General features: G+C 35.9%; 2 protein-coding genes across 2 annotated transcripts; both read right to left on the reverse strand.

Moving 5' to 3' along the window:
- Window positions 1-847: 847 nt before the first annotated feature.
- LOC133790419 (extensin-2-like) lies at window positions 848-2,785 on the reverse strand. Its single transcript, XM_062228051.1, has 2 exons — window positions 1,273-2,785; window positions 848-1,156 (listed from the first exon to the last, which is right to left on the reverse strand). The coding sequence occupies exon 1, from the start codon at window positions 2,620-2,622 to the stop codon at window positions 1,300-1,302; it is 1,323 nt and encodes a 440-aa protein (XP_062084035.1). The 5' UTR covers window positions 2,623-2,785; the 3' UTR covers window positions 848-1,156; window positions 1,273-1,299.
- Window positions 2,786-5,525: 2,740 nt separating this feature from the next.
- Window positions 5,526-13,255, reverse strand: LOC133790420 (xanthine dehydrogenase 1-like). Its single transcript, XM_062228052.1, has 14 exons — window positions 12,965-13,255; window positions 12,648-12,747; window positions 11,907-12,015; window positions 10,125-11,636; window positions 9,669-9,911; window positions 9,071-9,385; window positions 8,515-8,754; window positions 8,005-8,289; window positions 7,712-7,933; window positions 7,383-7,544; window positions 7,121-7,255; window positions 6,756-6,992; window positions 6,380-6,553; window positions 5,526-5,921 (listed from the first exon to the last, which is right to left on the reverse strand). Exons 1-14 carry the CDS (start codon window positions 13,086-13,088, stop codon window positions 5,679-5,681), a joined length of 4,101 nt encoding a protein of 1,366 aa, XP_062084036.1. The 5' UTR covers window positions 13,089-13,255; the 3' UTR covers window positions 5,526-5,678.
- Between the last annotated feature and the right edge of the window lie 2,337 nt (window positions 13,256-15,592).

Genomic DNA, 15,592 nt, shown 5'->3' on the forward strand with positions numbered 1-15,592 from the left:
ACTGCTCACACAATCTGCGATTCTCCAATTCCACGATTGGTACTTACCTTTTGGGATTATAATATAAATCTTCATCAACCTTGGGGTCTGAACAGGCTGCCCCCTAGAGGCCGATGATGCACTCCCCTCATCGGGGCTTTGATCTACCACGGGCTGCTTCCCAGGCCTCTGTGGGTGGTTCTCAACCTGAGGAGTACGTACGCTCCTCGGAGATTTGGGACAATGGTCGCCCACCAGTTACGGGGATATTCAAGGCAGCCATTGATGATATGCAGGAGGTTTTTCAATTAAACAATACAACAATTTGCTTAATGCTCTCAACGAAAGTACCAACTGTTGACGTTGTTTTTCGTTAACTTAATTGTTTAATTGATCTATATAATTAAGTTGACAAAAAACATTAGTTACTTGATTCTATGCTACAAATATTTTCATTTTGAGTAGATAAATCATGAGTCATATATAACCCTCATAACCTATATGGGTGCGAATGGTTTGACAAAATTATGATAGAGAAGTCTTGACTAATAATATCATCACAGCCCGAGCATGTACTCTATGTATCCTCTAGTATGTGCCTATATATTTTATCACTTTGTTATTCTTCCTCATATTTGCATCGAAGAACAGGTAAAACAATATAATATATAAAAGATATATATTAATTTCACACATTAAAATTTATAATTTTGTTAAAAAAAATTATTAGTAATAAAAACTCAATTACTATTATTCTTCAAATTCAAAGATTTGATTGCTATTTTTTGTTTAAGGAACTAGACTGTCAAACAATGTAAAATAGAAGGGTACGTATTTATGTTAAAATGATAAAGCTTGCCTATTTTGATTTGATATACGTAAGAAAGTTGGAATTTTATTCAATAATATGGAAGAGAAAATATTATCCAAGAGAGTACATGCAACGTCGTGAGACGTGGTAACAATTACATAAATCATAAAATTAAGCATATACATATATGTATATATATATATATGTGTGTGTTAAGCTGCAAAGAAATTGAATCGTATAAGTTGGGCTCTCCTATTCTCATATCGGCTTCGCCTAAACTTCGGATTCAACGCATGTAAAAGCGCCGCCAATATGAGACTATTATTTTTTGCAGCCATTCTCTTTATTTGTATGGCTATACGTAACCTGAAAACAATAAAAAACATGAGATTAGTTAATATTATAGTAATAATGTAGCTAGAACGAACCTATGCAATGTGTATATATATCATATATATATATATATATATATAGGCACTTACGTGAAAAGAGAATAAGAACTTATTTGCTTAGTAACCCATTTTCGGGGGAGGAGGAGAAGTGTAGTAGTAGTAGTGAGGTGGAGGCGGTGATGGTGGCGGAGGAGACTTGTAGACGTAGGGAGGTGGTGGTGGAGATTTGTAAACGTAAGGAGGCGGTGGTGGTGACTTGTAGATGTATGGAGGTGGTGGAGGGGAGGAGTAGACGTAGGGAGGTGGTGGAGATGGAGGAGGTGGAGACTTATAGACGTAAGGAGGTGGTGGTGGAGAGGAGTAGACGTAGGGAGGTGGTGGTGGGGATTTGTAGACGTAAGGAGGTGGTGGAGGAGATGAGTAGACATAGGGAGGCGGTGGTGGGGACTTGTAGACGTAAGGAGGTGGTGGTGGGGATGAGTAGACATATGGAGGTGGTGGAGATGGTGGTGGTGGAGACTTATAGACGTAAGGAGGTGGTGGTGGGGATTTGTATACGTAGGGGGGTGGTGGTGGGGAGGAGTAGACGTAGGGAGGTGGTGGGGATGGAGGAGGTGGAGACTTATAGACATAGGGAGGTGGTGGCGGGGACTTGTAGACATAAGGAGGTGGTGGTGGAGACTTGTAAACATAGGGAGGTGGTGGTGGAGATGAGTAGACGTATGGAGGTGGTGGAGATGGAGGAGGTGGAGACTTGTAGACATAAGGAGGTGGCGGTGGGGATGAGTACACGTAAGGTGGTGGCGGTGGTGATTTGTAGACATATGGAGGAGGAGGTGGTGATGAGTAATAGTACTTAGGTGGAGGAGGTGACTTGTAGTAGTACATTGGTGGTGGTGGGGACTTGTAGTAGTACTTAGGTGGAGGTGGTGGTGATTTGTAGACATACTTTGGTGGTGGTGGGGACTTGTAGTAGTACTTAGGTGGAGGTGGTGGTGATTTGTAAATATATTTTGGTGGTGGTGGTGACTTGTAGTAATACTTTGGTGGAGGAGGTGGCGATTTGTAGACATATTTTGGTGGTGGCGGTGACTTGTAATAGTACTTAGGTGGTGGCGGCGACTTGTAGTAATACTTGGGTGGAGGAGGTGGCGATTTGTAGACATATTTTGGTGGTGGTGGTGACTTATAATAGTACTTAGGTGGCGGTGGCGGTGACTCGTAGTAGTACTTGGGTGGTGGCGGCGACTCGTAGTAGTACTTGGGTGGTGGGGGTGATGAGTAATAATACTTAGGTGGAGGTGGCGGCGGCGACTTGTAAACATAAGGTGGTGGTGGCGGCGATGCATAAGTGTAGGGCTTGTAATCATAAGCCGCTACACCAGTGGCAATCATGCATATTGCCAAGGCATAGGCCAAACTTGGCCAAGAATTGGCCATTTTGAGAAACCCTTGTGCCTAAGAACCCTCAAAACCTTAAGGATGTTTCAAAACTTGCTTAAAAGATTAAAGGGATTTATTTGAATGAATATTTTGGGGAAGATCTTCACAGTTTATATAGGGATATTTTTAACTAAATAAAACAATTATTTAATAATATGTGTGAAATTTCCTCCTTGCAACAAACATATTATTTTACGCTTTAAAACACTAGTTCCACTCTCATTAATAAAATTGGATATAATGGGAGCCCACCATGAATAATAGTCTCTAGTACGGTTCTCGTTCAAATGAAGATTGAAATGGTCTAGTTAGACTTATTGTATACAAAGACTTCATCAAAAAATGAATTTAAGTATTAATATTGTGGTTAATCTTTTTTTTTTATATTTTATTAAGTTAAGTGAACCAAAATTCTGAATTTGTTAGAAGGAGTAGGTATGTATTATATTGTCTACTAGAAATTTAGAAAATAGACAGCTTTGGCCAATTAATTAACTTGGTCCAAATTCCAGAACTTGTACAAGGTCAATATCATCAAACAAAAAAAAAAATATCAGAGAGCCAAGCAAACCCTATCATGTATTGATTTAGTTGGGAAATCACTGTCTGATTATTCAGCAAATAGAAGGCTCTAATTGATTATAACATATAAAAAACACATTAATATAATGTGGGTTGATTTTGTATACCAATTATCATTATTCAATACATAAATAAATTCATGTAAGATTTTATATGGTATATTCCCATTTCCATGCATATAAATATATATATATATATATATTTATATTGTGTGTGATAAAATCGTAAGAAATCAGCTGTATGATTACACAACACGTATGCTAGTTTGATAAAAGTTAATTAGTTAAATTAGATGTCCCTTTTTGTGATTATTATTTTAGAGAATTAATTAAGAATAAATTTAATGTATTGGCCTCTTTCGAAAAAGATGAAAATTGGGAAGAAGAACTCTCTGTGACATAATTGGTATGAAGGTTTCAAATGGTGAATTAATTAATGTATTGTACGTTGATCATTTCGTATATACGTATAAATATATATATATATACGGATGTCTTTGTCGGCTGAACATATATTAAATTTCTATAAGATAATGCAAGTTGTTATTATTGGATAATCTTGAAATGAAAATTAACAAATGAGTGATTGATTGTCAACTGTGATCAACTGGCAAATGGGAATAGTATCATACAATTAATGTTTTACTTTGAAAAGACAAAGTCTTTCTTTTTTCTAGTTATCCAAATAGGCATGCTCCAAATGGATTCATCATCAATGTTTGAGACAATAATTAACATTAAAAATACACCAAATAATATATTAATATAATAAACACTGAAATAATTTTAAAACAAAATTACATAAATAATATTATACATTACTACAATATATACCGGTCCAGAAATATAGGCATGCTATTACTTAATAATAAATGTATGGCAGTGCCAAATTTTTGATACATTGTTAAAATTTTAAAAAATAGATATTTTAATTGTGTGCTAAAAAATGGGCTAAATTTGACATAAAATATGAGAAAAATTTAGAACTACATGCTTTAAGAGTAGTTAACTAAAATTAGACATTAAATATATTTAGTTAAATTTTACATATTATTATCACGAGACTTTCCAAATTACTTTTTTTTTAGTACATAATTCTAAGTGTTGTTATAGTGTGTAATATGTATATCATATGAAATAGTATACCATATAAATATATATATATATATGCATAATAGGCATATCATATGAGATAATGTGCATTTTAATAAAAGTTTAAAATTGTGGGTATAAAGGAAAGCACTTAATTAAAAATGGTACTGTATATAAATTTTTCATAAAATATAACATAATCCAAATATATATTATTTATTGAATTTTTGTGTTAAATTTAGCATAATATATACATATGGTTTAAGTTAAAAAAAAAAACATTCCTCATTATTAAAAATAAGAGTGGTTAGCTAAATAAATCTTTGGCAAAATATCTTTTCGACATATTTTGAACACTCTAAACAAAAAGTCATTTTTCAAAAACAAAAATGTTATTATTGTACAAAACTATATTTAAAAATAGTATATTTTCACCATACTTTTAAAAATAATAAATCAAGCAACTACACAGAATTGGTAGAAGTCATTTCTTAAAATGAGAGCGTATAATGTCTACTTCATCTTTTTCACTATGATAAAATAAATATATATATATATATATCTCATATTATACAGGTTGTAAAATGATATTGGAAAGCTATTGGATATGCCATTTAGATCCTTACCAAATGTTCTTTAATCTATTTAATTTACTAGAATTAACCTTTTTGTGAATTATATACATAAATACTTTACCATTGTGAAGAGTCTTCACAATTACCTCAGCATGTAGAAAAGTTCATTTACTTCCATCTCAAAATTTATTTAACAATAAAATTCATAAAAAATAAATAAATTATATAAAGTCATGGAATCTGATAACGATTTAGTAACAGATATATGAAAAAATTTCTTTGGAAATAATGTTGGAACAAATCACGTTTGTAACAAATCAGTATTCATTACTGATGAATTTAATTGAAGCTTCCACGCATTATACAAAATACTTTTAATAATCATAAAAATCATGTTTACACACTGCACTTTCAACAATATCAACACCCACCAAGAAAATAAACAAAAGAGAAAATTTTAAAAATTTGGTGTGGAAAATTCTTTTCTCATACTCTTCTTCCCTTGTAATGATTCTTTATTAATTTGTATACGTATTCATTCCCACTTGCATTATTTGACAGTTGACAACAATATTCCAAAAAAGTCTTCATCAAGTTCATCAAAAAAACCATTATCAAAAACCTTTTCTTGATCTTTCATGGAGGAAAATCATGTCAGAATAGATTAAAAGATTATATTGAATGGTTGTATGTCTTACATGTTAATTTGGGTATGTTTTAGTTTCCAACTTTTCACAAGAGCTAGCATTGGTAAAAGTCAGGAATCTGTACAACATTGCATAGTGTCTAATTAGAAAGTGTCTAATTAGACACTGAGGTTAGGCCGAAACTCAGAACCAATGAAAGGTTCTGTGAATTCATCTAAACAAGCCATTCGGATTCTTTCGGGTGTAGCTGGATTATCAAGAGGGAACCAGTCACTGTTCCCCACTTCTGCTCTTGCAGCTCTAATGGCATCTTTGATAGCAAAGAACACTGCTGATGCAAGAAAGAATGGGGGCTCTCCAACAGCTTTTGATGAATGGATTGCTTTTACATTTGGATGGCCCTACAAAACACATAACAAGACAAGACACAACTCACAAATCAGTGTATGCAAGCTATCTAAACCAGAGTCAAAAGTTATGAGTTTAGGTCCATTAATTAATGCCACAACTTTCATGGTCAACAAAAGAAACTCAGCCCTGCAGACAATGAAAGCGTGAGCAAGTCTCTCTCTGTTCAGGAACTTTCTTTGCTTATTTAGTTAGCCATTTCTGCATGATTGACCCTCTTTTTATTTTATTTTTTGAAACTAGGCACCCCGCCCAACCTCTCTATATTATTAGGTAAAACTCGGGCCTCAGACCGTGTGGCTGCAAACCACATGACCGATCATTTGAGCTACCCCGCTTGAGTACTAACCCTCTTATTACTATTTCGTGTTTCCTCAAGAGAGGCCGAATACTCATGTTTTAATATGGAGAAGGGGTTGGGACACACTAGTTAACTTTATAACAAGCATACCTTCAAGAGTGAAACATTGAATTTGAAAGGGACATCATTGAGAGAAGGAATTTTGTAACTCCCGGGGCCGCATGTGTATAGGTGACCCTGTGGTATCCACTTATGAGCTGGATCTCCCCATTTAAGTTCTTCTAAAGCTACCCAACCCAAACCTTGTATGAAAGCTCCTTCAATCTGCATTTTCAAGTAGTATATCAATTCATTTATGTATATTTAATGGTTTATGGAAATACCTTGACAATAATCAAGGTGATATCTAATTCCAAAGTTTGCTTGGAAATGTCAGAATAGTAGGATATGAAAATTCAAAAAGATCAAAGTCAAAAAAAGTGTAAGAAAATGATGATAACATGTTAAGGATAAGGCAGATTCATACCTGCCCAACATCAATGGCTGGGTTGAGAGAATATCCAAGGTCCAAAATAATGTTTGTCACTCTAGTATGAAAATCTCCAGTCAATGTGTCAATTTCAACCTCTGAGAATGCTGCCCCATATGTGAAGTACCTGAATGGGTTTCCCTTACCAGTCACCCAGTCAAAGTGAATGTCTGGTGTAATGTAAAATCCATGAGCAGAAAGGTCTATTCGAGCTACGTAGCATGCACTCGCAAGCTGAAGATTATAAAACATCACAAATTGTTATAACTGTCATCATTTCATTCACGTTCACTAAGTAGACAAACACAAAGCGAAACATTCTTTAACTAATATGCAAAATAGCAATAAGGCAATAATAGTACCTCAGCAAAAGAGCTGAAATTATTCTGTGCGGCCATGGGCTCCATACGTGCCTTAATTTGCTCACAGGCATCCAAAACGGCAGCCCCATAAATATCCGAACTTGCAGAAGCTGCTGTGGGCGATGAATTGGGAACCTTAGAAGAGAGCAAACACAAAACACATTAACAAATGAAGACAACATAAATATTCAGCTTATCAGAGAAGTATACTAAAACAGTTTCAAGGAAAATACAAACATTTTAACAATGTATTGTCCATTACCTTATCAGTACTTGTTTCTGATATAAAGACAGAACTGAGAGGAATATTGAAGGCTGAGGCAGCAATCTGAGCAATTTTAGTGTGTAAACCTTGCCCCATTTCAACACCCCCATGTGTTACTAAAACTGTTCCGTCAGTGTAGACATGAACAAGAGCACCTGCCTTCAGTCATTAAAGGATAGATAAAAATTAATAAACCACATCTCTCACTCTTATTATAACCAAAACCATCATTTAATCTTCATTTTTAGCTACTAGGTCCAAAATCCAAGCAATAGTAGTGAACTTATTTATCTACATAAAACTTTAAAATGATAAGGACACTGTACCTGGTTCATAAGCTTTAAAGTAAAAGATATGCCAAATTTTGTGGGTACCATAGAGATACCACGCTTCTTCCACCGGTTTTGACTATTAAATTGATCAACTTCTTTGCGAGCTTCCGAAAATAGACAAGATAACTTGAGCTCATTCCAGACCTGGGACAGAGTACTGTGTTCGATCTTTTGGCCGTAATGTAAAACTGATCCTTCACCTTGAAAATTGATTTCCTAGAAAAATAGCAAAGCTGTAAGATCAATGATGCAGGAAAACCAGACCAGAGATATAGTGCTAAACTTACTCTAATTTCCTCTGGGCTTTTCTTGAGCTCTGCAGCAATTCGTTGAATCCAATTCTCAGTTATAATCATTCCCTGAGGACCACCAAATCCTCGAAAGGCGGTGTTACTAGTGATATTAGTAAAACACACCCTTCCCATAATCCTTACATTTGGTATCTCATAGACATTATCAGAGTGGAACATAGCACGCTCAAGCACGGCAAGAGACAAGTCTAATGAGTTTCCAGCATTATTATAGATTTCAAGATCCAAAGCCAGCACTTTCCCATCATTTGTAAATCCAACCTGAGTCGAAGTAAAATTCCACAATCATGATACTACTTTCATCAATGTAATTCCAATAGATAAAAAGTAAACAGCTCAAGGAAAAGTAAAAACAAACCAGATTGCACAACAAATTCATAGAAAGGCCATGCCTCACTCACATTTTCCCTCACCATCTTAAAATAGTTTCTTTGAATAAGGGGAAAAGAAAAGAATGATGAATTGATAGTGAGAACATGAATGAACCTTATATTTCCCAAGAAAGCTATGTCGTTGTCCAGATACCATCATGTCTATATCGCGGTCTAGCGTTATTTTAACTGGGCGATTCAAAAGATACGAAGGGACTGCAGCTGCAGCAGCAATGAAAGCAGATCTTGTCTCCTTCCCACCAAAACCACCACCAATACGCTTGGTTTTACATACTACCTTTGACATTGGAAGACCAAGAACATGGGAAACATATTTCTGATGCTTTTGTGGGGCCTGCACAGCGATAAGTTGATAATTACAATGTGAATCTTCAATTTAAACTGAGCCTAAGGAAAACAAGAATAAAGACCACAATGTCCACACCCTTTCTAATAAAATCTTTCACAGTGAAATCAACAGCAGCTGCCCCAGCTCTATACTAACCAGCCTTTAAGCAAAGATTGGCATAAACTTTACGAAGTACAGAGATGTATATGTAATTACATTGAATTTGACAGACAATTCCAGTAAATTTCTAAAAACAGCTCCATTTCCATACAAGTCAATTCAGATTGCTATCATATTAAATAATAAATTGGATATCACATACTTGTGTTGATGAAACCATATGAACTTCATTACCCCCGTCTGTTGTCCATATCACACTACTATTCGGCTCTAAGTAGAAGTGTTCCTGTCCTCCAACATAAACATCCCCCTCTATAACCTTATCACATTCCCCTGATTGAAAACATAGATCAACATCCCCTTTCCTCATCCACCTCTCTGTATTAGGATGGAAACTTTTAGCATCGATGGCATCTTGTATTGATAAAATTGCTGGAAGCTCTGCATACTCAACATGAACCCTTCTTGCCGCTAACTTTGCGTTTTCATGCGTATCAGCAACAACAACTCCAATAGCCTGTAGTAAATGAACAAAGCCCCTTATTAGCATCAGAGGGAGCTAGAATAAGAACATCAGAAAATGCTTGCATAGCATTTCATGTAGCATTTCATCAGAATAAGCCCATTTTGTTTGTAAAAACATTTCTGAGCAACTCTTTCAACACAAGCAACTATCCTTTCATTTTCTTCAACTTCTTTTTCCAGAACTTAAAATCAAGGAAAAGCAGGAAATTACATTTTGTTGGTTTTCCATCTGAGCAGAAATTTAAAAATTCATATAATTTGAAAGCTAATCATACCTGACCAACGGAAGTGACAAATTTTGAAGCAAATAGTTCCTCGTCAGGAATAACTGGTCCAATCTTATTATCACCTGGAACATTGTTTGCGAAGTATATCCCTACAAACCCAGGTGAAGATTTTGCTCCTGAATCATCTATTGAAAGTATCTGAGCATGAGGTTTTCTGCTTAGTACTAAAGCAGCATGCAAACCATTAGGAGGTAATGGTGTGTCATCAGCATATTCAACCTCCCCAGTAACCTGGTTAAAGTGCATATATGAACATCGTCGAGGAGCTTAAAAGTGAAAGAAAATTTATATATATATATATATATATAAGCATAAATAAGAATGCAACATAATGTTCCCGCAATCTACAATTAAAATTTCACTGACAAGAGAAAAAAAACAATGCAACTTTTACCATTAAAATTCCACAATACAACATCCACATAACAACCCCCAAATACATACCTGGAGTCTAGATGACATATGAACCTCAGGAGATCCCACAGCTGTTCCATGTTTTATAATCTCATAGTCTTGACTTCCTATAACAGTTGGCCGGGGAGAAGATTCAACAGCAGAAAGATGAGATAATGGAAAGCTCTTGGGAACACCTTGTGCTGCATCCAATTGATGAGAAACCCACAGAAAAAATTTGAAAAAGAAGCTAAGAGTTAATGATTTCCTAAACTCCACCATGCCACCAGGGGCATCACCCTTGATGAAAACATCCTTTTGTAAGACTTTTAAAGCATCCTGAAGTAGCTCCTGGTTCCAACTCTTTCCCGTGAGATATTCTTTTGTTGCTCTTGCAGAAAGAGAGAGTGGAGCTACTCCACCATAAGCAATAGATGCATCTGAAACAACCCGACTTTCACCTTTGTCCTTGAAATAAACACGAAATCCAGCATTTACAATTGCAATATCATCCTCCCTTCGATGAGCCTGCTTAAACTCTTTAACAAACTCAAAAGGCCTAGTCCATGGTAAGAATACTGACAGCAAAATTTCATTCATTGCTAAATCCACCTTACGATAACCTAGAAAAAAGCTTTCTGCAGGCGTTGTTCTGATGTTTCCTTTACAATCAATAATTTGAAACTCTGCTCTAGCCACCATCCACAAAGGGTTTAAGTCTGATATTGGACTTGCAGTGCATATGTTCCCACCAACAGATGCAACATTTTTTATCTGTGTCCCAGCAAACCATTTTAATTGTTCAATAAAGGCCTTGCAAGATGAGGTTTCATGTGCAGCACGCTGTGCTACAACCTTTCTGAAAACTTTCATGAGTTCAGATAGTCTTACTGCTGCACCTATCTCTATACCATTGTCTGTTACATTCAATGTGTTGAGTTCAGGTACATGTGTAACACAAATCAGTATCTGATATTGAATTCTTTTCAATCTCATCTCAATTCCCACTTCAGTATTACCAACCAATATCTTAGCATCTGGAAACATTGCTTTCAAATCCAGCAAATGTTGAAGTCTCAAGGGTCGAAACCACTTAAGCCCACCAAATCCACTCAAACTCAAAGACTTTGATTTCCTCAACAAAAGTTCAGGAGGAAAAATTAATTCTTTGTCATTATAAGTGCTTCCATCTGTTTCATTAAACGATATAGGCTCATACCTCTCAGCACAAGCAGTCCCTTGTGCAGCTGCACATTTGTCATTGCTTTCAACTTTTGATTTACATGAGCAAGGCTTTCCAGTAGAAGGGCATATGAACTCACGTTCTTCAGGACTTAGAGAAGATATATCTGTATATAGCATGTCATCCGTTTTAGCAAAGACTCGAAATGCGTCAACTATTGGTCTGTAACCTGTGCATCTACACAAGTTTCCTGCAAGGCACTCTTCAATCTGCTCCTCTGTAGGAGCTGTTTTACTTGACCTTAGCAATGCATACATAGACATAATAAACCCAGGTGTACAAAACCCACACTGTGACCCATGAGAGCGTGCTAATGATTCCTGCAGAACAAACCATAGAATATGACTCTACCACAAGATAAAGATCACTCAGATATATACAGTATAAATTAATGATCTAAAAACACTAATTATTAGGCTAGCATAGTCTCCCATACACAGTTTTTTCAACAGAAAGTCTGGATCCTGATTATGAATCATGAAAACCATAGTAACAAATCATAATCAAGATCTAATTTAGAAGCATAAAGAATCAGTGGGAACATAATATAAAGAATATAAATAAAACAGTGCCGAAGAAGGAAACTTTACTTGAATGGGGTGCAGACCACTTGTGCGGTTTCCTACTCCTTCCACTGTGATGACATGCATCCCTTCCACTGAGTACAAAGGAGCCAAGCAAGCATTGACAGCATAGTGCCTGTTTTTTTTTTTCATAATACATTTTGCAGTTTATATTATGGCTTAGGAAAGTAAAGCAGGAGTTACAATTCCTATTATTGTGTTATATGGTGATACATGTATAAAAAGAACACAGCAAATTCATAATTTGTGTCATCCTAGCAGAACATGAACAAACAGTTAACACAAGACATGACACAATTACCACACTGGGGATTTTAGCTACAAAAAAATAGACATCTTTTTAATATCACTTTAATAATTCTTTGCAAAGTAGTCTTCTATCCACATCCTGTCGAATTAACTCAACACTTTATCTAAAAAGCTACTTCGCAAAATACTAAAAAAACATATATATTTTCACCAAGTACTCTTTCCACTTACTCCTACCACATTATTCCAACAAGCTGTATTCAGTTTATTTTGAACTTGATACAAACAACCTGATATCAAATTTATCAATTCACCCCTAATTTAACTTGTTAATTTTTAGAAAATATTAATTAGCTCTTGTTTAACCCAAGATATCTCGATAACTATCTGTTTATTGATCTAAATTATAAAGTATTGACATTTTCAATAATCTCCATTACAACCTATTAACTAAAGCATGAAAAACTTGTGTGTGTGGAGAAAAAGAGGAAGACATACAGACATTTCTTCAACTTTTCATCATAATAGGAAACCATAACAGTACAAGCTCCACAACCACCTTCACCGCAACCAAGCTTTGTCCCAGTCAAACCAATATCTTTATCATCACAACCAAAAAAAAATTATTAAACCTTTTCAATACGAAAAAGTAAATCGAAATAGTAAAAAATAAGCCTGACCCACTACCAGATTCCATGAAAAAAATCCAAGGAAATATATAAAAATAAAAATAAAAAGTTACAGAGACATAAAGTACATCTCTTTTCCTAGACTTTCTGAGCAACCAAACAGAAACGAATAAGATATGATGATACCTCTGAGGTACTCAAGAAGGGTGAGGTGAGCCAACCCATCAGGCAAAACTCTTCGAACTCCATTAACATAAATAATTGCTTCCATTGAATCCTGTCCGCCTCCAATCTGTTCCAAAGATCCCATCTTTGATTACCAGCTTTCTTCTTCTTCTTCTAAATCAAGCTTGCTCTTTTTTTTACTGTAAAATTAAAGAGTAGTTAGAAACGTCTGTCTCATCAAAGTGAATCTTTTGTGGTTATCTACATATTCATTCCATTTACAGCGAGGGTTCTTTAATAAACAAATATAAATATATGAGATGAGATTTATACTTATGAATCAAAAGTCATTCTTTAGCAGGTCGCGTTTTTTTCTTGTTTTTATCGTATATTGAGTCCAAATCTCTGTGACGTGGACAAGTTTGCCTTTCCTTCTAAAAGATAATTGAAAGTTTTATAATAATGATTATTTCTTTCTTATATGAAGAATTATAGTCTGACAGGAAACATTATGTATTCAAGAATAAAAGATAATAATAGTGGTTTTTATTTCTCCTATGAAGATTTATGTTGGCCTTTATGTCCTTTTACACCAATGTTAAAAACATTTAATTTACCGAAAAATATAATGATTAATATATTTGAATTTTGTCGAAAAAAAAAGATTAATATATTTGATTCATCTTGTCAAAAATATATATTTATAGGACAAATTTTTTTGTAGGAGTTTCACTTTAAGCTTTATCGGTGGAACTCTTAGTGTTTCTCAACCCGTAAATAGTTTTTGGTGCAATTTTTTATGATTGTGTATATTGTAGCTATTTAGAGTATCTTGCACATTTTTAGAAAATTCTGAATAATTTACAGTACCGAAAACTAGGTTCAAACATATTGCTTTCTACGCGCATAAAAAAAATTAGTTACTCGTGCAACAATATGTTTGAACTTAGTTTTCGGTACTATATCCTATTCGGAATTTTCTAAAAATTTGTAGGATGCTCTAAATAGCTACAATATACACGATCATAAAAAAAAATCGCACTGAAAACTGTTCACAGGTCAAAAACACTGAGAGCCCCACCGGTAGGGCTTAAAGTGAATCCCCTATAGGAGAATTCTCCTATATTTAAATATGTATTTGAATGATAGATTTTGTTGTCCATGTTTTCACCACTAAACACGTGACAGTCTTTAGAGGAGTAATTAAGCTCCTCGAGCGTTAATGAGATTTCGCACATCTTGCGTAGAGCTCCTCGGAATGTAAAACTCCTCCGAGTGCTGTGGTCCGGCCAGACGTGGATGTCTCCAGGTGAGGCCACATCCCGTGGTCTGTTCCAAGGCATGGATGTCTCCCAGTGAAGCCACGCCCTAGGGTCCGTCCACAAGGCGCAGATGTCTCCAGGCAAGGCTACGTCCTGTGGTATGTTTCCAAGGCATGGATATATCCAAGTGAGGCCACACCCCGAGGACTAGTAAGGTGGTCATCTCGCCTTCTTCATTCACCAATCTTCAGGTCTATGATTCTTGTTTTCGGACTTGCAGTAGCTGTCAGGTGTCAATCGCTGCAGCTATGGCCCACCATAATTTCGTCTGACAACATTTTGTGAGCCTCTAGTAGTGGTGTCGAGTTCGTACACTCGACAATCGACATTTCAAGGCATGGATATATCCAAGTGAGGCCACACCCCGAGGACCAGTAAGGTGGTCATCTCGCCTTCTTCATTCACCAATCTTCAGATCTATGATTCTTGTTTTCGGACCTGCAGTAGCTGTCAGGTGTCAATCGCTGCAGCTATGGCCCACTAGAGTCTCTTTCAGCCTATCGAACCACGCTCTTGGAGCCTGCCTCAATCCATATATCGACTTAATCAACTTACACACATGATCTGGCTTGCTTTTGTCTTCAAAACCAATAGGTTGGTTCATGTAAACATCTTCCAAGATGTGCCCATTGAGAAAAGCATTATTCACATCTAATTGTCTAACCTCCAAGACTTTGAAACTGCCAAGGTAAGTACTATTCGAACAGTGGAAGCCTTTATAACCGGACTGAATGTTTCTCCAAAATCTAGTCCAGGTCTTTGGTTGAATCCTTTTACCACTAACCTCGCTTTATATCTTTGAAACGTTCCATCAGCATTTCTTTTTCCCTTGAAAACCCACTTATTTCCAAGGATGTTCATATGAGCTGTTCATGGTACCAATATCCAGGTTCCATTTCTGATCAGTGCATTATTCTCATCTCTCATTGCATTTCTCCAACCTTTATGTGTAAAGCCTCTTCAACAGATATAGGTTCTTGACAGATAGGTGACCACTTAGAGTGTCCTAGGTATGTCTTAGGTTTGAAGATCCCATCTTTAGACCTTGTCACCATAGGATGGGTTGGCTTTAAAACAGTGGCGGTATGATTGTCCTTTTCGGTAGGAGTGTCAACACCTGTGGCACGATCATGTTGGAACTCATGTTGCTCTTGCAAAACAGATGCATCAGCAGGGTCATTAGACTTGTTAGAGTTAGCAAGAGTATGATCTAAGTTACTTGCCTCATGTGTATGTGAACTTGAAGAAGAAACAGCAGCTGGCGTTCTGTTTGGAGAGGCAAGATGAGCACCATCAGTTTGATTCTCTTGAGGTATGATTTGAGGAT

This window comes from Humulus lupulus, chromosome 7 (assembly GCF_963169125.1).
Source record: "Humulus lupulus chromosome 7, drHumLupu1.1, whole genome shotgun sequence".
NCBI classification, from domain to species: Eukaryota; Viridiplantae; Streptophyta; class Magnoliopsida; order Rosales; family Cannabaceae; genus Humulus; species Humulus lupulus.

Bases quoted from the DNA above. Each gene is read 5' to 3' on its own strand.
- LOC133790420 (XM_062228052.1), bottom strand. From the start codon at position 13,088: ATGGGATCTTTGGAACAGATTGGAGGCGGACAGGATTCAATGGAAGCA. The intron at 11,637-11,906 runs GTAAAGTTTCCT...TTTGTTCTGCAG, and splicing joins GTGGTCTGCACCCCATTCAA to GAATCATTAGCACGCTCTCA. The intron at 7,545-7,711 runs GTACAGTGTCCT...TAATGACTGAAG, and splicing joins CTTTAAAGCTTATGAACCAG to GCAGGTGCTCTTGTTCATGT.
- LOC133790419 (XM_062228051.1), bottom strand. From the start codon at position 2,622: ATGGCCAATTCTTGGCCAAGTTTGGCCTATGCCTTGGCAATATGCATG.